The sequence below is a fragment of the Bos mutus genome, chromosome 18, assembly GCF_027580195.1.
Source record: "Bos mutus isolate GX-2022 chromosome 18, NWIPB_WYAK_1.1, whole genome shotgun sequence".
NCBI classification, from domain to species: domain Eukaryota; kingdom Metazoa; phylum Chordata; class Mammalia; order Artiodactyla; family Bovidae; genus Bos; species Bos mutus.
Window position 1 is genome coordinate 4655578 of NC_091634.1, and position 26370 is coordinate 4681947.

The 26370-nt window shown below is 58.1% G+C and overlaps 1 protein-coding gene and 1 non-coding gene across 7 annotated transcripts; both read right to left on the reverse strand.

Moving 5' to 3' along the window:
* SSC5D (scavenger receptor cysteine rich family member with 5 domains) lies at positions 1 to 26034 on the reverse strand. 6 transcript variants are annotated; one of them, XM_070387128.1, is made up of 14 exons: positions 25650 to 26034; positions 25156 to 25227; positions 24581 to 24889; positions 23906 to 24025; positions 23607 to 23720; positions 22970 to 23278; positions 21126 to 21443; positions 20701 to 20877; positions 20165 to 20482; positions 17588 to 18160; positions 17192 to 17506; positions 16865 to 17032; positions 11594 to 11749; positions 1 to 5408 (listed from the first exon to the last, which is right to left on the reverse strand). In XM_070387128.1, the coding sequence occupies exons 1-14, from the start codon at positions 25672 to 25674 to the stop codon at positions 3403 to 3405; spliced, it is 4980 nt and encodes a 1659-aa protein (XP_070243229.1). In that variant the 5' UTR covers positions 25675 to 26034; the 3' UTR covers positions 1 to 3402. The 6 variants fall into 6 exon arrangements, with proteins under 6 accessions (XP_070243229.1, XP_070243228.1, XP_070243232.1 ...); XM_070387127.1 differs by having other exon boundaries at positions 17192 to 17509; XM_070387130.1 differs by having other exon boundaries at positions 2 to 5408; positions 25156 to 25182; positions 25650 to 26033.
* On the reverse strand, positions 7068 to 7174 carry LOC138991899 (U6 spliceosomal RNA). Its single transcript, XR_011467794.1, has one exon. It is a non-coding gene; the product is annotated as a U6 spliceosomal RNA (small nuclear RNA).
* Positions 26035 to 26370: the final 336 nt, after the last annotated feature.

Sequence of the window (26370 nt, forward strand, 5' to 3'; positions counted from 1 at the left end):
GATGGAGCCTGGAATTCTGCTTTTCTAACCAGCTCCTGGAGGCAAGGCCAACGCTTCCGATCCATGGGTCACACACACTTGGAGGTGCAGGGAATGGTGAGAACACGATTTTAGAGTATTGATCCCTCATCCCAGCTGAACCGTCATTAATGCTAAACGTTCACCTGCTCGATTCCGGCGGTTTTCGATGTGGCCGGTCACATCGTCTGTGGGGAAATGACAGACCTGTGGCTCCCTTTCCACCCTTTATCTGATTAAGGGGGCTCCCCTTGCTCCTACCCTGCAAACAGTGTGTGTGTGTACGTATGCGCGCGTTTGTAAACCATGAATGGGTGTTAATTTTGTCAAATGTTTTCTCTTCGTCAAGCTTGCTAGGCCTCTGCGGCTACTGTTTTGGGCTTGTTGCAAGCTGGCAGGCAGAGGAGCGGGCTCAGATGTCCTGGGGGAGGTGTCCGGGGTCAAGGCCAGCAGTAGGTGGGGGCTGGCCGCCCATCCTGGCCATGGGCCCTGGGGCCAGATGTTTGGGCTTAGCTGCCTGGCCAAGCAGGGATAAAGTGACCAGATAATTAAGCACCCGCTTCTTCGGGGCTGGCAGAAGGTGGCAGAGGGTGGAGGGACCTTGGGCCCGGGTGCCCAGGAGACCCCGCCACCCTGGCTTGCAGACGATGGAGCCAGGATTCTGAACCCCCAGGGGGGACCCTCTCCTGGGGGGGGCCTGGAGCCAGGGAGCAGGTGCTCCCATCTGGGGATGAAAGAGGGAACCTCTGGCTTCCGAGTCGGAGTGCTACCCTTGGAGCCCGGACGAGCTGGGACAGCAAGGGGAATGCAGGCAGACGCCCTCCCCAGGGTACCAGTCAGCAGTTATTTAAGTCGTAGGGCTTAATGGGACCCGGGGGAAACAGAGGATTCTCGGCATGCTCCTTGGTCTGTTGGCAGGGGCGGACAGCTCATCTACCAAGACCCCCAGACAATATCCCTCCCCACCCCCAGCAAGTAACTGGACCCCGCTGGCCTTTGCCTGACCGCGGGGGCGCCAGCTCTGTGACCTTCCAGGACCTCAGAGCCAGGCTCTGGTCTGGGGAGAGGGGGGAGGAGGGGAGCTGAGGGACACGGTGTTATTCTGAGGCAGCTCTGCAGCTCTGCTGTGTGGCCCTGGGCAAGGAACTTGCACTCTCTGAGCCTCCAAGCCCTTTCCGAAACAGGGGTCAAATTGCTCCCTCTGAGGGCTGTAGGGAGGGCAGGAGGTAGTGTATTGAGAGTCCACAATGGGGCTTCCCTGGTGGCTCAGTGATAAAGAATCCACCTGCCAACGCAGGAGATGCCAGTTCGATCCCTGGTCCGGGAAGATCCCACATGCCCTGGGGCAACTAAACCGGGGCACCCCAACTACTGAGCCTGTGCTCCAGAGCCCAGGAGCTGCAGCCACTGAGCCCACGTGCCTCAGCTATGGAGCCCACACACCCTCAAGCCTGAGCTCTGCAACGAGAGAGGCCACCACAGTGAGAAGCCCTGCACCACAGCCAGAGAGGAGACCCCACCCTCTGGAACTAGAGAAGGCCCACACAGCAGTGAAGACCCAGCACAGCCAAAAACATATTAAAAAAAAAAGAGAGAGAGCGAGCCCCCACTGTGTGGGGCACAGACAAGCACCATAAGGAGTGGTCGCAACCATTCTTGTTAACTCACACCAAGCTCTGCTGTCACCTGCAGTAACTCCTCTAATCCTCACGACCACCCCAGGAGGCAGGAGGCAGAACCACTACTCCCCCCTTGTACAGATGGGAAAACTGAGACTCGAGAAAGGAAATTAACTTCCGGAGTCCCCACAGCCAGCATATGGCCTCGAAGCCAGGGTGATCTGACTGGGGGCACGTAACACCTTATGAGCAAGGGCCCTGGGTCAGACGGGCCTGGGTTCCAGTCATGAGCCTACTGCATACTCCCTGAGTGACCTGAGGCACAGGACCAAACGTCTCTGTGCCTCAGTGCCCTGACCTATAAAGTGGGGGTAATACAGTGATAACTACCACATAGAGAGCAGGTATCAAGAGCCAGGCCCTGAGCTAAGCACCCTCATACAGGCATTAATCTATGTTAATCAGCACAGCAGCCCACAGGGTGTATATTATTATTGTCTCCCTTCAAGAGATGGGGAAACTCAGACCAAGCAGTAACTGACTCAGGGTCAGGCCCACAAGGGCTCAAACTCAGGCATTTAGGCTCCAAAGCTCACACTCCCTGCCGAGCTGTAGAAACAGTACCCTCCTCAGCGGCTGTTTATGAAGATACAATGACATCATGCGTGCAAAGCCCTCCACACGGAGCCTTACCCGTAGGAACTGCCCGGAGAACATTAGTCATGATTACTATGATGACGAGCTCAGTCACTCAGAAGGTATTAATGAAGGGGGCGTGTTGTGTCAGCCTCCATTCTAAGAGCTGGACATACGTCTGTGAACAAGGATTTCTGCCCTCGTGGGCCTTCATCATCGCCATCGTCACTGCCATAGTGATGACCACCATCACCTCCACTATCCTCACCATCACTTCCATCCTTCGTCACCATCATAATAGTCATCACTGTGACCTTCGAGACCGTCACCGCCATCATGATCACCTTCAGCACCCTCATTATCACCGTAATAATCACCACCACCGTCACCACCAGGATTGTTTTCAGCCTCACCAGCATCATCACCATGACCACTTCCATCATTGTCATCACAACACCATCACAACAGCTATTGCCGTGATCCTCGTGACCGTCACTGCCACCATAAATATCACCATGATGATCATTACCATCAAGAGAGCTGTCACCACTACCTTCATGCCCATCCCCACCATCACCACCACCACCCCCACCATCATAATGGCATGATCATCACCAGGATCATCTTCATCCTCGCCATCACTATCACTTCTCTCATCTTTGCCATCATGACCATCATCACCATCACAGTCACCTCCATCGCCTTGTGTGGTGCCTGTGGCATTCACAAACAGATCAGTCTTGTGATTCCTCCTCCCTTGCTGCTGCTAAATCGCTTCAGTCGTGTCTGACTCTGTGCAACCCCACAGACAGCAGCCCACCAGGCTCCCCCATCCCTGGGATTCTCCAGGCAAGAACACTGGAGTGGGTTGCCATTTCCTTCTCCAATGCATCAAAGTGAAAAGTGAAAGTGAAGTCTCTCAGTCGTTTCTGACTCATAGCGACCCCATGGGCTGCAGCCTACCAGGCTCCTCCATCCATGGGATTTTCCAGGCAAGAGTACTGGAGTGGGGTGCCATTCCTCCTCCCCTAGTCCCCCAGAAACGTCATTCACACTTTATTTTTAAGTAGATACTTTGGTTTTCCTTTGTTGTTGTCGTTGGGGAGTGGCTTAAGTCCCTCCGATAAGGTCACACATCTCCCCGCAGAGGCCTCTCTTCCCACTCAGGGGTGGTAGTGGTTGGTACAGATGTGGTGGGGGGCCAGGCCACCTCTGCCAGTCTCTTCACAACCTCACCCAGCTGCCCCAGACCCTGGGCGGCCTCCACCAGCTGGGTCAAGCCCAGTCCCAGGGCTCGGCGGTCCTGTTGATCTCGCTCCAGGGCCTGGGTCAGCCTCTGCAGCTGGCTGCCCACGTCCCTCACAGCGGCCACCAGCTCTACCAGGGCAGGCGGCTCACAAGCCATGACCCTCACAGGCGGCACTGGGGCCTCACATGGGCCCAGAGGGCCTGAGCTTGGACTGGGAGCTGGCCCAAGGGAGAGGTGGTCAGGGGGTGGTTGATCCAAGGGGTGGGCCATAGGAGCCAGATGGTCCCCAGATGACCCCACAGGGGTCACAGTGGGGTCAGGGGCTGAGTGTGGAGTCTGGGTAGGTGGAGAGGTTACTTCGGGGCTCTGGCTTGTGGCTGCTTTGAAGTTCTCAGTGGACGGTATGTCCATGCTTGGGGCAGGAGACAGGCTGGACTCTGAGGCTGGAGATGTGGAGGGGCGAGGGGCCCCTGTGAAGGTCAACTGGGGGTGCAGGCTGGGCTTCACTGGAGAGGGAGGTTCTGTTCCCAAGGGAGTTAGAACGGACTTGGCAGTGACCGTAGAGGCTGAGGTGAGGTCAGGAGTCATGGTGTGGTAAATAGTGGTAGTGAGGTGAGGAGTCGTGGTGGGGTGAGGAGCTGTAGTGGGGTAAGGGGCGGTGATGGGGTGAGGAGTTGTGGTAGGGGAAGAGGTCGTGGCTGGGTGAGGGGTTGTGGTGGACTGAGGGGTCGTGGCAGGGTAAGGGGTGGTGATGGGGTGACGGGTCGTGGTGGGGTGAGGGGTCGTGGTGGACTGAGCAGTAGTGATGGGAGGGGGGGTCGTGGTGGGGTGAGGGGTTGAGGTAGAGTGAGGGGTGGTGGTGGGATAAGGGGTCGTGGTGGCGTGAGGGGTCGTGGTGGGGTAAAGGGCAGAAGTGGGGTGAGAGGTCACTGTAGGGTGAGAGATTGTGGTGGGATAAGGGGTCGTGGTGGGATAAGGGGTCGTGGTGGCGTGAGGGGTCGAGGTGAGGTAAAGGGTAGTAGTGGGGTGAGAGGTTGCTGCGGGGTGAGAGGTCATGGTGGAGTACGGGGCCGTGGTGGGGTGAGAGGTCGCTGCGGGGTGAGAGATCATGGTGGAGTACGGGGCCGTGGTGGGGTGAGAGGTCGATGCGGGGTGAGAGGTCATGGTGGTGTACGGGGCCGTGGTGGGGTGAGAGGTCGGTGCGGGATGAGAGGTCATGGTGGAGTACAGGGCCGTGGTGGGGTGAGAGGTCGTGGTGGAGTACGGGGCCGTGGTGGGGTGAGAGGTCGCTGCGGGGTGAGAGGTCATGGAGGAGTACGGGGCCGTGGTGGGGTGAGAGGTCGGTGCAGGGTGAGAGGTCATGGTGGAGTACGGGGCCGTGGTGGGGTGAGGCCCTGTGGAGCGGTCTGGGGAACTGGAAGGTTCTGGAACTGCGCTAGGCTGTGGAGACGTGCCCCGGCCTGGGGCTTTGTCCGGATCCGGGGTCAGCCCGGAGGTAGGGGAGAGGTGGGTCGCCGCCGCCGGCGCAGAGGGGTCTGAGGTGAGTTCCTTGGGCGCGGTGGGCGGTGGAGTGGGTGAAAGCCTAGAGGTCGGCGCGGGGGCCGCGGCGGCATCAGGGGAGGGCCCGGTAAGGCCGGGGCTCGTCGAGGTGCGGTGGGCGCTCCCCCGAGAGGCCGCGACCGGGCTGGGCGGCACCGCGGAGGTCGCGTCAGGGGTCGCCTCTGGCGTTGAGGCCGCCGTGCGGATGAGCGGCGGTGCGGAGGCGGAGGTCAGTGGAGGGTCGGCTGGCCCCGGCGCGGCGGAGGCGGGTGGGGAAGGGGCGGCGGGCTTGGTCCTGGCCGTCGTGGGCCGCAGTCGGCGTTCTGGCCACCGTCTCCTCTGGGAGCCTGGCGCAGGAAAGACAGACGGACGAGGTCAGGCCGCCCCGCCCACCCCGCAGCGCGCCCCGCCCTCCAGACGGTGAGACCAATGGGGAGGCACGGGGGCTCGTGACGTCACAGGTCGCCAGCAGACTTCACCCGGCCCTAGTGCCCCACCTCCTCGCATGCTCCGATGTCTCCAAGCGCCACCTGGTGTCCTCCCCTCTGGAGGATGCGGGGATGGGCGCGCCGGGAGAGGGGGACGCGGAGGGGTACCCCGGGATGCAGGATGGTGGGGGGGGGGGGGTGTGTGTGCAGGTGGTGTGGGAGGATGCGGGAGGGAGCCAGGGGAATGCGGGCCGGGGATTTGGGATGCAAGAGGGGGCGGAAGGGCAGAGATGGGGTGAAGGGAGATAAAGAGGCGGAGGGCGTGGAAGCTGCTCGGATAGGAGGGGTCGGAATCAAGTAATCAAGACCAGTATCTTCTTCCCTTATGTTTAAACAATCAAAATTAATGCGAAAGATCCACAATGAACAAAAAGTCAAAATTTTAATTCAAGTCAGGATCCGGCCTACCTCACTGGAATCCCCCCTAAAATTGGCTGTCAGATCCTGGTGAGGTAGGTCGGATCCGACTTGTTAAAATTTTATTTACTTCATCGTGGATTGTTTTTGCATTCGTTTCTATTTTTTTAACCTATGGTATTAAGATTTTATCTTCATTACAAAATGCTTGGAATGCCCCCAAATTTTAGGCCTGAATAAGGCAGAAACCTTCCCCTCTTCCAGGCCCTGCTGCTGCTGCTGCTAAGTCGCTTCAGTCGTGTCCGACTCTGTTCGACCCCAGAGACGGCAGCCCACCAGGCTCCCCCTTCCCTGGGATTCTCCAGGCAAGAACACTGGAGTGGGTTGCCATTTCCTTCTCCAATGCATCAAAGTGAAAAGTGAAAGTGAAGTCGCTCAGTCCTGTCCGACTCCCAGCGACCCCATGGACTGCAGCCTACCAGGCTCCTCCATCCATGGGATTTTCCAGGCAAGAGTACTGGAGTGGGTTGCCATTGCCTTCTCCACTTCCAGGCCCTGCTTCCAGATAAATATGATTTTTAACCTCTTTTGACAGATGAGGGAAATCAGGCCAAGAGGGCAAGTAATTTGCCCGAGGTCACACACTGACACTGTTTGAAAGTTACAAGGACAAGGTCTGAGCCTAAGTCCTTTGCATCCAGAGTCTGGGCCAGTAAGTATCACTTTCTCAGCGGTGGGAATGTTCTGTGCTGGCCAGTATGGTAGCCATTGGTCACCTGTGGCTTCTGAGCACTTAAAATGTGGTTCAACTAAGGAACCAAATGTTTCCTTTTTCAATTTTTCACATTTTTATTTTGGCTGCGCTGGGTCTTCGTTGCTTTGTGCGGGCTTCTCTTGTTGGGGAGCACAGGCTCCAGGGCACTGGGGCTTCAGTACGTATGGCTCTCGGGCTCTAGAGTGCTGACTTCCATAGTTGTTGAGCACAGGCTTAGTTGCTCTGCGACGTGTGGAATCTTTCCAGACCAGGGATCAAACCCATGTCCCCTGCATTGGCAGGTGAATTCTCATCCACTACATCATCAGGGAAGTTCTCTACTTGTTTTTTTTTTTTTTTTTTTAACTTTGAACGGATTTCTTTTTGTAAATTTTTTTAAACAACAAAAAAGTATGGAATACTTCACAAATTTGCATGTCATCCTTGCACAAGGGCCATGCTAATCTTCTCTGTATGGTTCCAACTTTAGTGTATGTGCTGTGGAAGCAAGCACTGTAAGTTTTTTTATTAAAGTATAGTTGATTTACAATGTTGCCTTAGTTTCGGGTGTACAGCAAAGTGATTCAGTCATTCATAAATATATATATATATATGTTCTTTTTGGATTATTTTCTTGTATAGTGTTTGTCGCTCAGTCATGTTCGACTCTGAGACCTCATGGACTGTACCCTGCAAGCCTCCTCTGTCCACAGAATTCTCCAGGCAAGAATACTGGAGTGGGGAGCCATTCACTTCTCCAGGGGATCTTCCCAACACAGGGATCAAACCTGGGTCTCCTGCATTGCAGGCAAATTCTTTATAGACTGAGCCACCAGGGAAGCCCTGATTTTCTCGTGTAGGTTATTACCAAATAGTGAGTATAGTTTCATGTGCTAAACAGTAGGTCCTTCCTTTTTCAAGTTTTTGATTAACTTAAATTTAAACAGCCGCCTGTGTTGGTAGCTACCATATTGAACAGCACAGCTTGACTGAATTCCACTTTTCTGCAGGGTCCCTGAGGTGCATCTTGTCCCCCTGTAGGGTCAGAGGAACAGTTAAGTAAAAGGCTTGGCCTCCAGCCAGGCCACCTGGATTTAAACCCCAGATCCTCTGCTTCCTGTTGCTGCTGCGTCGCTTCAGTCCGACTCTGTTCGACCCCAGAGACGGCAGCCCACCAGACTCCCGCATCCCTGGGATTCTCCAGACAAGAATACTGGAGTGAGTTGCCATTTCCTTTTCCAATGCATGCAAGTGAAAAATGAAAGTGAAGTCGCTCAGTCGGCTCCTCCGTCTATGGGATTTTCCAGGCAAGAGTACTGGAGTGGGGTGCCATTGCCTTCTCCGCCTCTGCTTCCTAGCTGGGTTCAATTCAGTTCAGTTCAGTTCAGTTGCTCAATCGTGTCTGACTCTTTGCGACCCCATGAATCGCAGCACGCCAGGCCTCCCTGTCCATCACCAACTCCCGGAGTTTACCCAAACTCATGTCCATCAAGTCGGTGATGCCATCCAGCCATTTCATCCTCTGTCGTCCCCTTCTCCTCCTGCCCCCAATCCCTCCCAGCATCAGAGTCTTTTCCAAGGAGTCAACTCTTCACACGAGATGACCAAAGTACTGGAGTTTCAGCTTCAACATCAGTCCTTCCAATGAACACCCAGGAATAATCTCCTTTAGGATGGACTGGTTGGATCTCCTTGCAGTCCAAGGGACTCTCAAGAGTCTTCCCCAACACCCCAGTTCAAAGGCAGCAATTCTTCGGCGCTCAGCTTTCTTCACAGCCCAACTCTCACATCCATACCTGACCACTGGAAAAACCATAGCCTTAACTAGATGGACCTTTGTTGGCAAAGTAATGTCTCTGCTTTTGAATATGCTATTTAGGTTGGTCATAACTTTCCTTCCAAGGAGTAAGCGTCTTTTAATTTCATGACTGCAATCACCATCTACAGTGATTTTGGAGCCCCCCCCAAAAAAAAGTCTGTCACTGTTTCCACTGTTTCCCCATCTATTTCCCATGAAGTGATGGGACCAGATGCCACGATCTTAGTTTTCTGAATGTTGACCTTTACGCCAACTTTTTCATTCTCCTCTTTCACTTTCATCAAGAGGCTTTTTAGTTCTTCTTCACTTTCTGCCATAAGGGTGGTGTCATCTGCATATCTGAGGTTATTGATATTTCTCCCGGCAATCTTGATTCCAGCTTGTGCTTCTTCCAGCCCAGCGTTTCTCATGATGTACTCTGCATATAAGTTAAATAAGCAGGGTGACAATATACAGCCTTGACGTACTCCTTTTCCTATTTGGAACCAGTCTGTTGTTCCATGTCCAGTTCTAACTGTTGCTTCCTGACCTGCATACAGGTTTCTTAAGAGGCAGGTCAGGTGGTCTGGTGTTCCCATCTCTTTCAGAATTTTCCACAGTTTATTGTGATCCACACAGTCAAAGGCTTTGGCATAGTCAATAAAGCAGAAATAGATGTTTTTCTGGAACTCTTTTGCTGTTTCGATGATCCAGCGTATGTTGGCAATTTGATCTCTGGTTCCTCTGCCTTTTCTAAAACCAGTTTGAACATCTGGAAGTTCACGGTTCACGTATTGCTGAAGCCTGGCTTGGAGAATTTTGAGCATTACTTTACTAGCGTGTGAGATGAGTGCAATTGTGTGGTACTGGGTAACCATGGGCAAATGACTTAACTGCCTAGAATCTCAGTTTCTTCCCCTTCTGTAAACCACGGATGATCCATGTATCTCCCCTATAATCATGAAGGTTCAGAGAGACTGTGCGTGCACAGAGCACTTACACAATGCCAAGCAGGTAATAAGCATTCTCATAATTACTTATATTGCCACAGGCATTGATATCTGTGCCTCAGTTTCTCTCATCTGTGAAACGGGCACAATTATAGCACCTACATCACTCATTAGGCCTCGTGTGGCTGCTACAAGGATTAACATATATAACTGTTAAAGACTAACACACATGACATGCACAGAATAGTGCCTGACACATGGTATATTGCTCCATAAATGGTGACTGTTCCTAGTTATCATTTCAAGAATCTCAGCTTGGTTTGTGTGCACAGGGGCTCAGATACCTAGGGTGGTATTGGCTTTTAATTTTTTAGACCCAAGCAACAGAGAGTTAAGCTAATCATACTGCCCCATACATTGTCATCAATAGTTCCTGCAGTGTCTCCTCTTGTTTTACTCTTTCTCCTCTTTAACCCCCATCTGCATTCCCCTCATCCTCTTCCATAGGCACCTCCAGTCTACTGTGTTTCATGTGTGCTCTGAAACAATACAGAGTACACAGATGTTTCATGTTAATACAAAAGTCTATGTATATTTGAGGGTTTGTGCTTTTAACTTCTGCAAATAACATTCTGCTGGAAATCTCATTCTGTTTCTGAACTTCTCAGTGTTATGTTGTTAGTACCTACGCATGTTGCTGTGTATACAGCCTGCCATTGCTTTAGCTACTGCATAGAATTCTGTCAGGTGTAACCCTTTCTCTTCTTCCTTACCTTTCTCTTGGACACTTAACCTGCCTCCCATTCCCTAATACATCCTCACATATATTCCTTTGTAAGCCTGTGAAAGAGTTTCTCTGGATGCGAAGAGCTGACCCATTGGAAAAGACCCTGATGCTAGGAAAGATTGAAGGCAAGAGGAGAAGGGGGTGACAGAGAATGAGACAGTTGGATGGCATCACTGACTCAATGAACATCAGTTTGAGCAAATTCTGGGAGATAGTGAAGGACAGGGAGACCTGGCATGCTGCAGTCCCTGGGGTCACAAAGAGTCAGACACGACTTAGTGACTGAACAACAACAAACAGACCTAGGAGCAGGGTTGCTGGGTGGTAATGTATAATCATATTTAATTTCACTAAACATCACTGCTGCTGCTGCTGCTAAGTCGCTTCAGTCGTGTCCAACTCTGTGCAGCCCACCAGGCTCCCCCATCCCTGGGATTCTCCAGGCAAGAACACTGGAGTGGGTTGCCATTTCCTTCTCCAATGCATGAAAGTGAAAAGTGAAAGTGAAGTCGCTCAGTCGTGTCCGACTCTTAGCGACCCCATGGACTGCAGCCTACCAGGCTCCTCCATCCATGGGATTTTCCAGGCAAGAGTACTGGAGTGGGGTGCCATTGCTTCTCTGTAAACATCACTAGGTCGCTTTTATTGAATTGCTCTATCCAGTGGGGATGCCTGTCTCCCCATGCCCACACCTACAATGGGTATTATTGACCTTTCCACTTTTTTTCCACGCTTGTCACTGTTTTCATTTGAATTTTCTGACTCATTATGAGTGTGAGCATTTCCAGACATACTTGTTGGGCATTTGGGCTTCCTAGTCCGCAAATCTCCTGTTTGCACCTTTCCCCCCATTCTCTTACAGGATTTCCTCTCATGCTTTTGTTGACGTGTCAGAGTGACTAACACAGTACAGGTGAGGGTTTCTCCACCTCAGCACTGTCGACATAAAGGGCTGGCTGGTTCTTTGTGGTGGGGGGCCCTTGTGCACTGGAGGGTGTGTAACGGCAGCCTGGGCTTGACCCACCAGGGACCACTAGCCTCCCCCCTCCCAGCTGTGACAACCTGAAATGTCTTCACGTGTTGCCAGTTATCCCAGTTGAAGACCACTGGTCAATAACAACCCTTTGTTTCAGGATATATTTCTGCCTGGTCTTTCTGGGGTGAGAGCTGGATCACCACCGGGAAATCTGCAGTCCACCTCTCCATTCTGTTGTTGTGGTCTAGCCGCTGAGTCGTGTCCGACTCTTTTTGACCCTGTGGACTCCCCACCAGGCTCCTCTGTCCGTGGGATTTCCCAGGCAAGAATACTGGAGTGGGTTGCCATTCCCTTCTCCACCACCTCTCAACCCCACCCCACAAACACCTTGGACCCCGCCCCCCCCCAGCCACATGCCTCACCTGTGTCCCCACGGAGCCTGGGAGCTAGAGACGGGTGGCCTGAGCTCCTGGTGGTGCCAGGGGGGCCAGGCGTGGCTGCAGTGGGGGTCTCCTTGGCCGGGACTCCTCCTGAAGGTGTGTCCCCCGTCCGGGAAGGCTCACGACAATCCTCGTCACCTTGAGAGATAATAGAGAGAACCCAGTAATCCCTGTCTCTGTGTTCTGAGGCTTTCTTCCCAGGATGCCAGGTTTTAGGAGGACTCTATCAAGAAGAACACAAATAGGAACTGGTTTTCCTGTTAAAATGTCAGCCCACCAAGGGCAGGCATGCTCTCTGGGCCTGTGTGTTCTCGAAATGTGTTCTAAGAAATGGCCACATGCTTGTTCATGGTTCATTAGTGTGTGATCGATTTGATTTTTTTCATTAAAACATACACTGAGAAAAGGGGACCCGCAGGGCTTCCCTGGTAGGAGTCCGCCCTACAGTGCAGAGGACACGGTGGCACAGGCAGCACTGGCCGGCAGATTCTTCACTGAGCCCCCAGAGGAGCACCCATCTCTCTAGGCATTGTCCAGCTGCCCTCACAAGTGGGTGCAGATCCTCAGGCCCACCTTTATCCCAAATCCTTGCCGCTGAAAGACACGTTAATTTTTGGCAAGCTCATGGGGAGCTGGTGGGCAAAGAAGCTGCAGGTTTGCTACAGATGACCAACCTAAAACCCAGAGAGGACAAGGAATTTTCCTAAGGTCACACAGCTAAGGAGCAACACTGGGCTTCAGATCCAGCAGGCCTACCTGGTTCTGAATGGAGACCTCTTTCCCTGTGGGAACAGACAGAAATAAAGCCCGAGGCTGGCCTCACCCCGGTCACTCCCCCTGCCTGGCTCACTCCACTCCAGCCAGGCTGTGGGCTCTTCTCTCAAGACCCCACCACAGGGCCTTTGCACATGCTGACCCCTCTGCCCAGAAAGCGCCTTTAGCTCCTCTCCAGGCTCCGCATCACAGCTGACATCTTTACAATGAACCACAGCCCTCACCCCTTGCTGCCACCCCCACCAAGCACTCCACTTCCGCCCCACCAACCTCATTGCTGTGTCTCAAACCAGCTGAGCACACTCCCACCTCACAGCCTTTGCAGGTTCATGTGACTGCACTTACGGAACACTCTCCAACCAGGTATTTGCATGGCTTTCCCCTTCTTTTTTTCCTTTTCATTTTATTTAGAGTGCCCTGCATGGCAGGTGGGATTTAAGTTACCTAACCAGGGACTGAACCCTCACCCCCTGCATTGGCAGGGCAGAGTCTTAACCGCTGGACCAGCAGGGGAGTGCCCCTGACCTCTTGAGGCTGTCACTTAACTGGCATTTCCTTAGTAAGTCATCTCTTGACCATCCCACTTTAAATGACAATTCTTTGCTCCCCCCCTTTACCCTCCCTTTCTCTGTCCATCATGTTCCCAGGGTTGGGACTCATGCCTGCCACTCAGCAAACACCTGAGGCATGAATTAATGCCTGTGTCTTCAAACTCCATCGTCCAGGAAGCCTCAAGAAATGTTGCTTCAAATGAAATGGAAAGACAATTCAACCTTCATAAGCTTCCATCTTCATCTCCTGTGCACTCTCTCTAGACCTACATGGCGATCTCACAATTGTTTGTTCATTCATTCATTCAACACAGATCCCGTGGAATACAGATTAACGCTCCCCAAAGATGTCCAAGCTCTAACCCTCAGAACCTGTAAATATGTTACCTTTCGTGGAAAAGACTTTGCAAACTGACTAAGGGCCCAGTCCTTGAAATGACGGGTTTATCCCATATTAACCCAAGGGAACCTGATCTAATCACATAAATCCTTATTCTTAGAGAATCTATCCCAGCAGTGGGCTTCCCTGGTGGCTCAGTGGTAAAGAATCTGCCTGCCAGTGCAGGAGACATGGGTTCAATCTCTAGGTGGGGAAGATCCCCTGGAAAAGGGAATGGCAACCCACTCCAGTATTCTTGCCTGGAAAATTCCAGGCAGGAGGAACTTAGTGGGCTATAGTCCATGAGGTCACAAGGAGTTGGACACGACTGAGTAACTAACACACACACAAATTCTCACTGTAGTGACAAAGATGTTAAGGTAAAAAAGGACCACAGAGATGCAACATTGCTGACTTTGAAGATGGAAGAGGGGGCCGTGCACCAAAGAATACAGGAGCCTCTAGAAGCTAGAAAAGGCACAGGAACAATCTTTCCCTTCAGCCCCAGAAGGAATACAGCCCTGCCATCTTTGATTTCAACTAGTGAGAGACCTCAGCGGGACTTCTGACCTCTAGAACTGCAAAATAATAAGCTCGTGTTGTCTTCAGCCCCAGATACGTGGTGGTCTTATGGCAACAATAGAAACTGACCTAGCTAAACCTGAGACAGCTAAAACTCTAGCAGAGATGATGTGCCGTCAACGGGCAATGCAATTTTCTCAACTCGTCTTCGCTGCTCAGAGAAGCCCCTTCCTTGTGGGGTCTCCTGGTGGAAGTGATGCCATCTCCTCCGCAAGCTTTTCCCCACTGCTCTACGAGAAATAATCGCTGTGTCCCTGGGATTCTACAGCTGTTGTTCATTTATGATAAATAACTCTAACAAGCAGTGCATTGCGGTTTTAAGTGATTTCACACACATTTTGCTCATTGAATTGGGACCTGAGGTCACCCAGCCCCTTGTTCTAATTCCAGTGGAGTCACAGCTGGAACCCTGGCAGCCAGACTCCAGAATTCACACTTGCAATGACTTCAGTAATTCCCCAGTCCAACGAGCAAACTGTGTGTGAAATAGTTTAAAATGGATCTCAGCCGCAGCTCCTGAGTTCAACTTCCCCGAGCCTCATTCCCCTCCCTCCCACCTGAAACTCAGGGGCAACACCAGGACCTATGAAAGTGTGAAAGTGTTAATCGCTCAGTTGCGTTCGACTCTTTGTGACCCCATGGACAGTCGCCCGCCAGGCTTCTCTACCCATGGGATTCAGGACTTATGTCATGCAGTTAATGTGTTCCTGGCACTGTCCTTGACTCTTTCCAGGGAACCTGGAGCTGCGGCCTTTTTACTTGCTTTTTTCGAAGTAAGGAATTGCAGCTCAATGAAGCCGAGTCATTTTTTTCAAGGCCACCTTGCTAATAAGGACATAATTTCTGTCGTTTCCATCTCTCCCCACCCAACCCTGCCCCTCTTCCCAGTACTAAGGTTGCACATGTGACCCCTGGGGTTTCCATCGCGCAGTGCCCAGTTCCGTACTTATCTGTGCTCACGCACCCCCTCTCCCCGACCAGAAACAGGTGGGGTCTCAGAGGCCCGGACACTGCCGCCCTCAGAGCTGCGGGCGCGCAGCATCCGACCGCCTCCGCCGCGAGGGGGCGCGACGAGAAAGGGAGGCGGCGCCCGGCTGCAGAGACCGAAAGCTCTGGAATCCTGGCCACACGGCACGGCACCTCTGGAAACTGAGCACTAAGTCACGACTAGGGTGGCCCCCCCCCCAAAATCTCGGCGGCTCCAAGGCCTGCTACGTGCCCCCGCCCCGTCCCTCCGGCGGAAGAGCGACACCGAAGCAGCAGACAGACCCGGGGTGGGGGTGGGGAGGGAACTACAGCGCGCTTCACGCTTTTATAGCTGCGGGCTTGGGCCAGCTGGCCAATTAGGAGGCGTACCGCTCCTGTGTCGTCACACCGCGCTGGGCCATAGACGTCCCCCCGCCCGCCCTTCCTGCCGAGGCTTCTCTGTCTCTCTCTGTCTCTCTCTCTCCCCTCTCTCTCTGTCTCTCTCTCTCTCTGTCTCTGTCTCTCCCCTCTCTCTCTCTCCTCTCTCTCTCTCCAAGGCCTGCGGAGTGCGCATGCTTGCTGAGCGCGCGGAAAAGGCGGGATCCCGAGCGGAGCGAGCAAAGCATGCGACCCCTGGGGGAGCGGAGGGGCCGGGAGAGCCGGGCGAGGCAGCCGGCCCGTGGGAAGCAGAGGGACGGAGGGTCGGCGAGAAGGACGAGGACACAGGGGAGGGAAGAGGGGAGAAGCGGCCCTAGGCCGCGGGGTCGGATGGGAAACAGCGAGGAGTCTGGGCGTGGAGTGAAAGAGAAAGGAAGGCGGGGGTAGGGGGGAGAGAGAAACTGGGAGAAACAGGAGTGATGGAGCGTGGCCTTGACAAAGTAAGAAAAACGGTGAGAGGCCGATGAGCCATAGAGACAGGAAGGGGAGTCAGGGCAGAGGAGGAAGACAGACACGGAGCTGAGAAGATAAAACTGACCGCAGAAAGCAGGATAAGGAACAGAGAAGCTGAGCGTGAGACGCTGAAAATGACAGGAAGAGGGGGAGGACACAGGACACGTGAGGAGAGACAGACGGGAGGGTAGGCAGTGAGAAATGGAAGGAAAGAGCCAGACGCCGGGGCGGGGATGAAAAGAAGTTGACCGTGGTGGGGGAGGGTGGAGAGAAACAGTAATGGTGGGACATGAATTTGATAAGGAAAGAAAATGAGGAAGGTGACGAGAAAGAGACATGGTCAGTGAAAAAAAAAAGAGTGATCGAGATGCGGAGGGTGAGAAGTTGAAAAGAGAAGGTGAGAAAGAGGAGCAGAGAAGGATCAAGAGAGACTGAGCAGGATGGAACAGAGATCTCACACACATACCAATGGGAACCATCTGAGCGGGTCAAGGCCCGAGTGTACACACACACACACAAACACACAGAAATGGGAACCATCTGAGCGGGTCAAGGCCCGAGTGTGACCTTGGGAGACAGAGGCCATGGGGCAGCGGGGCTGGAGGCTGCCCCCGCTGGCCAGAGGAAGGGGTCAGGCTGGGGACAGCGCTCCATGTGAAGGCCCCCAGCCCGCCTCCGAGCCTCAGCCCCGCCCAGACGAGAGCTTGAGCTGGGAGAATAGGCTTGAGGGGCTGGGGTGGGGCAGCGGTGTGGTGACGGCATGTGCCTCCGTGTGGGGACTGGGGACCTTCGGCCGAGGCTCTGGCTCCAGGGACACGGGCTTTGACATCAAGGCTGATTCCCGGAGGCCCCAGAAGACTTGCAGGACTGGGGGCCGGACTCTGCTGAGCCTGGCTTGATTCTGAGACTCAGGGCGGGGAGGAGGAAGGGATCTCCTCTTCTAGGCTCTTGTAGGACAGTTACAGACGAGCCCATGGAGGGGAAGTCCTTAGCGTCTTTGGAGCCGAGGAAAACCTGCCTGCGGTCTCGGAGACCCGGGCCAGCTCATTCAGGGTCTTTCAGGAAGCCCGGCAGGGAGATGCTCCTCCCCATCCCACGCCTGCCCCTCACCTGTGCTCGGAAGGCGCCTCGTTGCTGGGGTGGGGGCCCCTGGGCTCCCCGTGGTTTCCCGGGAAAGGGTGTGTCCGGGCACCCCTGCAGCGGTGGTCCCCTTGGCCAGGTCCTCCCCCGAGGTGGGGTCCCAGGTCCAGGGTGGATAGTCCTCCTCGTCTCCATAGCCTGGGGAGGAAAAGGGGGAGGGGAGAGCCCCCGACCCGTCTCAGGAGTCCTTGCCGCTGCTGCTCCGGAGGCCCCTGCCAGGATCTCCAGGTGCGAGTCGGGGCCCCGCGCCCCTCCGCCCCATGCCCCGCCCCCCGCTCCACACCCCACCCCCTGTACCGGTGCAGGTGAGCCCCACGTCCTCCTCGTGGTCGCAGTTGTGTTGTCCCCACGCCCGGGCCGGGCAGTCGCTCAGCGAGGATTCGCTGCCCTTGCAGCCCACATCATCCAGCCAGATGGGCCCGGTGCCGGGGCCGTAGTGGGTTTTGCCCACTCGAGGCCGGACCCTCCCGCAGCCCAGCTCCCAGCAGGTCACCATGCCGTCCCGCAGGTCCCAGCCGTCGTCACAGACCGTCCCCCATTGTCCGGCGTGCCACACCTCCAGCCGCCCGGCACATCGGTTGGGCCCGTCCGCTAGACGAACCCTGAACGGGCCTGCTGGTGGGAGGCACGGATCAGGAGGGGTCAGCGGGGGTCCGGAGGGGCCAGCCTCAGCCTTCCTGTTCCTCTGCTCACCTGCTGCGCCGGTGGGGGAGGGGGCCGGGTCCGTGGATGACTCTGGAGAACCTTGTCCTGGGAGCTCAGCGGATGGCTCCACGGTGGCCTCGGAGGTCACTAATCGGGGGCCCTGGGTGGCGAGCGTCGCCACAGTCTTAGAGGTCCGTTCCCTGGGGGCTCGAGAAGTCCGAGTTACGGTGGTATGCGAGGTCAGCCTGCGGGGGGCCTGCGTGGTCAGCCTGGTGGTAAACTCAGAGGTGGGTCTTCGGGAGGCCCCCGTGGCCAGGGTGCTGGTGGTCCGTGAGGTCAGTTCAGGGGGACTCTGGGTTCCCGAGACCCTGGAGTGCTTAGTGGTTGGCATCGCCGGGGCCTGAGTGGTTGGTCTCTTTGCGTTCTTGGTCACCCACTTCTTGGTGCTTTTGGGCATCTTCCCTGGGGCCTTGGTGGTGGTTTTCTCAGGGATGCTGGGGGTCTGCCTCGCAGATGGCTTGGTGGCCAGCTCCCCCGGGAGCCAGGCGTCCGGGTCTCTGCCCAGGCCGGGGATCCAGCTCCAACTGAAGGGGTCTGAGATGGAGTCCAGGCCGGGGGTTCCTGGAGACGGGGGTGGGGGGTGGCAGGGAAGATGGCAGACACCGTGAGGTCCCCAGCCAGGCCCCACCTTCTCCTGTCTCCCACTGCAGACAGCCACCGAGTTCCCAAGCACTCGGCCTCATTGCAGGTGGCATCTGAGCATCTCCTATGAGCCAGGCCCTGTGCCAGGCCCAGGGCACTTGGTGGCCACCCCGGCCCCATCCTGCCTCAGCATTTGCGGGCCTGAGCTGCCTGCCCCCCTTCGCCCCCTCACTCTGACCTGTCCTGTCTGCCCAGCCGGTGCCCTTCCCCCTGTACCCACTGACTGGTCACTGCCCCACCAGGGTGGCACCAGGCCACCCCCCAGCTCAGAACCCTGCTGTGGCTCCCAGGGCCTTAGGGAGGAGAGGGAAAGAGGGAACGCGCCCCAGCTTTGGGCTCCCAGCCTCCACGGCTCACCCAACATCTTTCTGGGCAGCACAGGGAAGGTGGCGGACGCTGTGGGTGATGCTGAGGGTGAGTGGTGCAGAACGAGGGTCAGTCTGGCTCACAGAGGGGTCTGGCCCTTCGCCCCCGGCTGCTGGAGGCAGGGGGACCCTCCCAGCCCTGGCAGCGTCCTGCCTGGTTGGAGCGTGTTGCTTGCCTGGGGGCCTGGGACCAGCCAGGTCATCTCTGCTAACAGCATGGCTTGTAAACGCCAGTCCCATGAGGGACCCAGCTCCTGAAAACGCTCTGCCGCTGGCTAGGAAAGTGTCACGTGCGTGGGGGTAGGGTAGCGGATCAAGTGCTGTCTGCACCCCTCCCCTTGGAGAGGAGGGTTCACAAGGGTCTCTCCCGACCCTGCCCCAGCTGCCTCCTTCCTCGCGATGTGAATCTGGGCCCTTCTGCTGCGGGAAACCCTGCTCCTGAGTCTGAGAGCTTCTCTGACCATTGTGAGTCTTTCTAGAAAACTGTGGAACCTGAGGGTGGTCTTGGGGAACCTCCCGAGTGACATGTCAGACAGGCTCACATCTCTGTCCCTCAGTGAGCCCTGGGCTTCTCAGAGGCCAGAGCCCTCACGTTCTGAGCCCCCTGTACCAAGCTCCGAGTCTGCCGCTGGATGGAACAATGGCACGGGAGAGAACACAGGCCAAGGCTGACCTTGCTTCTGCGGGCCCTCTGTCACACTGGCTTCTCGCCATCTCTCGGTGCCCCTGTGCCTGCTTCCTTTCATCTCAGGGAGGACAGAGCTCCCCTCCAGGAGGGAGACCCCATGATTCTTGGTAGGAAGAAAAGGAGGAAGGACCCCAGCTGTGCCGCTTAGTTGCTGTGTGACCTTGGGCAAGTTACTCAGCCTCTCTGTGCTGCAGTTTTATCACCAGGCTTCCCTGCTAATGGTGGAGAGTCTGCCTGCAGTACGGGAGACCTGGGTTCCATCCCTGGGTTGGGAAGATCCCCTGGAGGAGGGCATGGCAACCCACTCCAGTTTCTTGCATGGAGAATCCCATGGACAGAGGAGCCTGGTGGGCTACAGTCCATGGGGTCGCAAAGACTTGACACAATCAAGCAACTAACACTAACATCTCTATCAGTAAAACTGGTGTGTGTGCGTGCGTGCATGCGTGTATGTGTCTGTGTGTGTGCGTGCACACACCCAGTCATTCAGCTGTCTGAATGTTTGCAGCCCCATGGACTGCAGCCTGCCAGGCTCCTCTGTCCATGCGATTTCCCTGGCAAGTATACTGGATTGGGTTGCCAATTCCTTCTCCAGGGGATCTTCCCGACCTAGGGATGGAATGGCAGGCATCTCCTGCATTGGCAGGCGGATTCTTTACCACCGCACCACCTGGGAAGCCCTTCACATAGGCATAATGTCCATCAGTTTGGACTTATCCTGAGGTGTGAATGGGGTCACATGTGTGAAAACAGCCCTCCTGGGGCAGGGGTTAGGAGGCAGGCGCTCAGTCAACGTTAGTGCCAATGTCAGTTCCCGTTCCCTCCTCCAGGAAGCCCTCTGGAAGCCGGCAGATGGCAAGGCCTCCTCACCCGTGCAGGTGACTCCAACGTCCTCATTGTGGGCACAGTTGTGCTTCCCCCAGGGAGCGGCGGGGCAGTCGGCCAGGGCAGCCTCGGTCCCCGTGCACCTCACATCGTCCAGCCAGATGGGGCCGGCGCCCCAGCCAAAGCGGCCGGCGGTGGGGTCAGACTGCCGCGGCCCCCCGCAGCCCAGCTCCCGGCAGACCACGGCTGTGTCCCGCAGGTCCCAGCCATCATCACACACAGTCCCCCAGCGTCCCGCATGCCACACCTCCAGCCGGCCCGAGCACCTGCTGGGCCCCGCCACCAGGCGCAGCTGGGGGGATCCTGGAGGGGGGAGACACAGAGAATTTGAGGCGGGCCCTCCACCATCTTCCCTCTGTGCATTCACCCAGGAGGAGACCCCAGCTGGCCCAGACGCTCTGTGCTCTCCTCCCCTCTGTCCTCTGAGTGGGGAGGGGCACCCAGGGGGCTGTGAGAGGGGCAGGGCAGGAAACCTATGCTCAGCCCCACACTTGGGGTTCAGGGGAGGACAGGGGTCTCACCGGCATCCGGCCCAGGCTCCTGAAGGAAAGTCGGGGGTGCGGGCGGAACTGAGACACCGGGCGTCTGCGGGGCCTGGCTCGCCGTGGGGGGCGGGGGCCTGGATGTGGCCCCCCTGGGCCCCGAGCTGTTGCTGCCTGCCGCGGGGGCCGTGGGAGGGACATACCCGAGAGGCATACCTGGGGCGTGGGAGGGGAGAGGTGACCACCAGCCCCTGCTGTGTGGCGGGCGGCTCCCCGACCACCAGCCCAGGACCACTATGGTGGGGATTCACAGGTGAGCATGAATGGGGTGGCGGGCCACCTGGATGGAAGGAGTGGGGACACCGGGGATAACCTTCGGAAAACACACGGCACCCCAGCTCTCACCCCTCCGGGCGAAGCCCCCCAGGCCTCCCTCCCTGGCCTCTCCCCAGGGCCACCCTCACCATCACACACGGCCCCGGCGTCCTCCCGGTGGTGGCAGTCGTGCTGGCCCCAGGGCCGCGCCGGACAGAACCGCAAGGCCGTCTCGTTCCCCCGACAGCGGAGGTCGTCCAGAAGGATGGGCCCCGCGCCCTCCCCGAAGAAGGCGCCCCCGGGGGCGGCCAGCGCGCCCCCGCAGCCCAGCTCCCGGCAGGCCACGGCGGCGTCCCGCAGGTCCCAGCCATCGTCGCACACGGTGCCCCAGCGCCCGCCGTGCCACACCTCCAGGCGGCCAGCACACCCGTGGGGGCCATCGGCCAGACGCAGCCGGGGGGCTGGGCCTGGACGTGGAGGCGGGGGAGGAGAGCAGAGAGGAAGGAGACTGCAGTGGACAGGCAGGAACTGTGGCGGCGAGGATGGGGGAGCAGGCCTAGGCCGTGTGTGGGTCCTGCTTCACACCCAGCACGGGGCTGCAGAGCGGACCCTCCATCCTCACAAGTGAGGAAGAGGCTTTGACATGGACCATCTGGATGGACGGAGTGTGGGCACTTGGGGGGGGTACCCCAGGAAAATACACAAAGCCCCCAGTTCTCACCCCTCCACTCCAGGCCCAAGTCACGCTGCAAGAGTCCAGCTCTGCTCTGTCCACCGCCCCCTGCATGTCCCTGCCTCCCCAGGGAGAGCCCAGGGCACACCCACCAATGCCCACCCCCACCTCCCCAAGCAGGTCCCCACGCCCCAGCTGCCTTCCCCAGGCCTGCAGAGCAGGGCTTCTCAGCCTCAGCTCCCCTGACACAGGCGCTGTCCTGAGCACCATACAATGTCCAGCTGCATCTCCCAGCTCCACCCCAGATGACCCCCCAAAGGCCTGTAGACCCCACGCCTGTCACCCTAGCAGTGGTGCTGAGAGCTGGGCTAGAGGTTTGGGGGCATTTCTGTTAGGTGTTTGTGCGTGAGAGCGGGGCCAGCTCTGGGCAGTGTGGAGTCCATCTCCAACCCCCAGTCGGTTCTAAAGGGGACAGGCCAGAGAGGGTGCCACAACCCTAGCCTGCATGACCCAGCTGCATGTGCCAAGCTCCTGCAAGGCCCACCCCGAGGAGCAGAGATGGAGGTAAGACACCAAGCTCCCGGCCCCTTGATGGGGTTCGCAACTTCTCCCCGGAGCTTAACCGCCCTGGGGAGCCTGGGCTGACCTTCCAGGCTTCAGAGGCCACAGCTCAGCCCCCATGGTATGGCCCTCAGAGGGGACAACCTCACGGCTCCAGGTCCCCCGACCTGTGTCGCCCTGATCTCCACCCCCACCACACCCCACACGCCAGACCCCCACATCATCCCTCCGTGCGGCTCGCCGGCGGAAGTCATGCTCTGGTGGAGCCTTGGCTCCATCTGTGGGTGGGGGTGCGGCTCGGAAAGGCTTTCAGCTCCCTCTCCCAGTTCCCACCCACTCTCTGAAGCATTTACTGGCCCCTGCCCGGGTGGGTGGGCGGATGTCTGCCTCCAGTGTGTCCTTGAACTTGCCCACCCGACACCTGTGCGCGGCCCCGCCCTTTGCCGGCTGCGTCCTAGTCCTGCAGCGCGACGACACCCAGGTCAGGAAAGAGAGGTCTGGATCAGTACCGCGTGCATGAGGCTGAATGAGTGTGGGTGTCGGGAGGAGGGAGGGGGAAAGGGCCAGGGGGAAAGACGGGAAGAGAGGGGAGGAAGGGGGAGAGGAAGGGAGCGAAGAAGGAAGAAGAGAGGGAAGAAGGAAGACAAGAAGGAGGGAAGGGGACTGGAGAAGTCTTTTTGAAAGTCGTGACATCGTTAGGTTAGTGGTATGGGGGCGTGGCCCGCGGGAGGGGCGTGGCCCGCGGGAGGGGGCACGTACCTGTGCAGACCAGTCCTGCGTCCTCGCTGTGGTCGCAGTTGCTCCGGCCCCAGGGGCTTCGGGGACAGTCTCTCAGGGCCTGCTCTCCGCCTCCGCAACCCACGTCGTCCATCCACACGGGCCCCGCGCCCGGGCCGAACCGGGCCCCCCCAGGGGCGGCCAGGGCGCCCCCGCAGCCCAGCTCCCGACAGGCCACGGCGGCGTCCCGCAGGTCCCAGCCGTCGTCGCACACGGTGCCCCAGCGCCCGCCATGCCACACCTCCAGGCGCCCGGCGCACCCGTGGGGGCCGGAGACCAGGCGCAGCCGCTCTGCGGGGCGGGCGGGAGGGGGCGCTGTGAGGGGCTGCTAACACTCTCGTTTTCCATCTGGGAAAACGGAGGCCCCGCGGGGTCAGGGGTCTGAGATCAGCCTGCCAGCCAGCCAGTGGCAGAAAGTCAGGGTCTGGACAGGGCAGGGGGCCTGGGGGCCTGCCGCCAGTGGACACCCGGGTCTACTGACCAGGCGGGGAGCCTGGGCCTGGCTGAATCCCCGGGGACGTAGTGCCCCCCTACCCTGGGGTCCCCAGTTTGGTCTGGGGGGCCTAGGGCCTGACCCCGTCTGGAATTGTTGCAGACGGAAGGTCTGCCTCGGACTTACCCTGGCGGGGGGCTCCGGCAGTCAGCACTGGGGCCCTGGTGGACTTGGCCGGCTTGGGCAGCCGGGGACTCTTCTTCCGGGAGCCACTCTGGGGGGTCCCGGCTGGGCGGGGTGCTGGTCGAGGAGGGGGACAGTGGGGAGTGCGGTTGGCAGCTGAATCTGGGGCTGTAAGTCAGTCCTGAGAGTCCCCAAGGTCTGAAGGGGGCGTCACGGGGGCCCCGGGGAGGGTAGAGGAGTTGGGCCTCTGTCCCTTCTCCCTCACTGCTAAAGCAGGAGCCAGAGCATGGGTGGGGGCTCACCAGGCGTCACCGGGGCCTCCTCAGAGCCGGGGCTCAGCTCCCCTGCCAGCCCTGGCCAGGGGTCCCCATCCAGGACTGAAGGTGGATCGTCATGGTCCCTGGAGTCTGTCCCACGCTGGCCTTGGGGACAGCAGCGTGTTGCTGGAGGGCACACTCCCTCCTGTGGGCCCGTCTCAGGCCCCGGGCCGCCCCCACCCAACCTGGCGTGGCTGAGTTTCACCCAAGCCAAGTAGGCTCCGTATCGGTTTTTACCCTTGCCTTCCTCTCTCTGAAAACAGATGCTTTTTGCTGACACAGTTGATAAGTGGCCCATGAGGAATAATAGTCATGAGGCCCCCTGAGGGGAGGGACAATCCCCAGTTCCAGTCTGTGCAGACCAGCTCTGGCCCCTTTAAGTCTTCCTGCACCTCTTTAGGTGGGGGGAAGCACAGGTGCAAATAAATAACTCTGGCTTGCCATCTGCACGATTGGTAAAGCTGCCAGCTTTATCAATTTAAAAGTTCTTTCCAAAGAGTTTGGAGAATGTTCTTCCAACACCCACCATCTAACACCCCAGTGCTATGGAGAGGGCAGGCTCTCAGTGAGGCAGGGGTAGGGTGTCTGGACTTCTGGATGCTCAGAGTTAGTTACTGGGTTGAGGGTCCCTGGGTGTTGAGGAGGCTGAGGACCCCTTACCTGCACAGACGACCCCCGCATCCTCCTCGTGTGAGCAGATGTGGGCCTTCCAGCCCCGGTGGGGGCAGAGGCCCAGCTGCCGCTCCCCGCCCCGGCAGGCCAGTTCGCTCAACCACACGGGCCCTGCGCCCTCCCCAAAGAAGGCGCCCCCAGGGGCGGCCAGCGCGCCCCCGCAGCCCAGCTCCCGGCAGGCCACGGCGGCGTCCCGCAGGTCCCAGCCGTCATCGCACACGGTGCCCCAGCGCCCGCCGTGCCACACCTCCAGGCGGCCCGCGCACCCATGGGGCCCGTCGGCCAGACGCAGCCGCTCTGCAGGGACGGAGGAGAGGCTGTGACATCCTGGAGACCCCGGGGCTGGCGGGCAGGGCAGGGGCTGGGGGCTGTCCTGCAGGGGCGTGACTGGGAGCCCCTTAGAAAGCAGGAAGCTGGGTGACTGCGTGGTCCTGCAGAAGTGGTGTGGGGGTCGTGGGCACATGGGGGTGACCAGGGTCCAAGGGAGGGTGAGCCCGGGCCAGGCATGGGAAGGGCTTGGAGCTGAGCGCACCCAGACGGGAGCAGTGTTTGGGGCCACTTACCAACAGCCTGGGTCCCCATCAGAGCCACTGGAAGGGAGGTTGGAGGGGTGAGGCAGTGAGGTCCTCGCTCCTCTGAACCAGAAACCCCGCCGCCGGGAAGGAGGACTCAGGCCCAGCGCCTGGCCGAGGCCCAGGTCCTTGGGATGGGCGGAGCCCGGAGGCCTCAGGTCTGGGCAGGGGGCCAGGCCCTTGGCTCTCCCCCTTGGGGGCCTGGCTAAAGGTGAATGATGGGTGAAACCCCCTGCAAGGTCAGGGCTCATGGAGGGGAGAGGAAGTCCTGGGATCTCCTGAGAGGGTGGGACTCGGGGTTCCCAAGGCCAGGTCCCTGGAGGATCAGTCAGAGGCAGCCAGATGTCCTGTGCTCCCCCCGCCTCCCCCCCACCAAGCAACAGGGATGGGGCCCTGGAACTTGGAGGCTCTGCAGTGGGTCAGCTCAGGGGTCAGAGGGCCGGGCCCGGGCCCCTGAGTCCCGGAGGAGGGGAAGGGTCACTCACCGAGGAGGCAGGCCAGGACCCTCATGTTTGCAGAGTCGGGGTGGGGACAGGGTGGAAGCAGACGGGAGCAGGAGCGGGGAGGAGGGGATCGCGGACGCAGGAGGGAGGGGAGCGCCTGCCAGAGGCGCCCTGGACCCGGGGAGGAGCAGGCGGGGGCTGGACGCTCTGCAGGAGGAAGAGAGGCTGCCGAGGAGGCAGCAGGGGACAGGAGCGGGGCGGGGAGGGGGCTGGCCGGCGGCTGAGGCCTGGGGAGGAGGGCGGTGGCAGGCGGGAGGGAGGGTGTCCAACTGCAGACACCCACACAGGAGACAGCCAGCTGGCCAGGAGTGCTGTGCTCAGGCTCGGGGGGCGGCAGGCTTCAGGGGAGGATCCTGACAGGGGTGCGTGGGCAGAGCGCCCACCCATCTGCTGCTTCTCCTGTCCCGCCAGGGTGGTGTGCCGGAAACAGAGGGATTGAGGATGGGCTCACATCAGCTGCCGGGGTTGGGCACCTGGTGCAGCAAGAGGGCTTGCAGGCAGACACCAGGAAGGACTTCCTGGACTGGGAAAGGAGAGAGACTCCCTTCTCCATTCCCCCAGGTGGATTTGCGGGCAGAAGTCATCAGCCCCCTGTGTGTCTCCCAAGAAAACTGGGGTCAGGGGTCGAGAGGGCCAAGGGTCAAGACTTGGGTGGGGGAGGACAACTGCACACACACACACACACACACGAACGCACTCTTTC

What these genes read in the sequence shown, in the direction of transcription:
- SSC5D (XM_070387127.1), bottom strand. Translation starts at nt 25,674, where the DNA reads ATGAGGGTCCTGGCCTGCCTCCTCG. An exon ending in GATGGGGACCCAGGCTGTTG is followed by an intron (nt 24,890 to 25,155) that starts GTAAGTGGCCCC and finishes CCGTCCCTGCAG; the next exon opens with AGCGGCTGCGTCTGGCCGAC. An exon ending in CGTGGGGCTCACCTGCACCG is followed by an intron (nt 17,033 to 17,191) that starts GTACAGGGGGTG and finishes TTTCCTCCCCAG; the next exon opens with GCTATGGAGACGAGGAGGAC.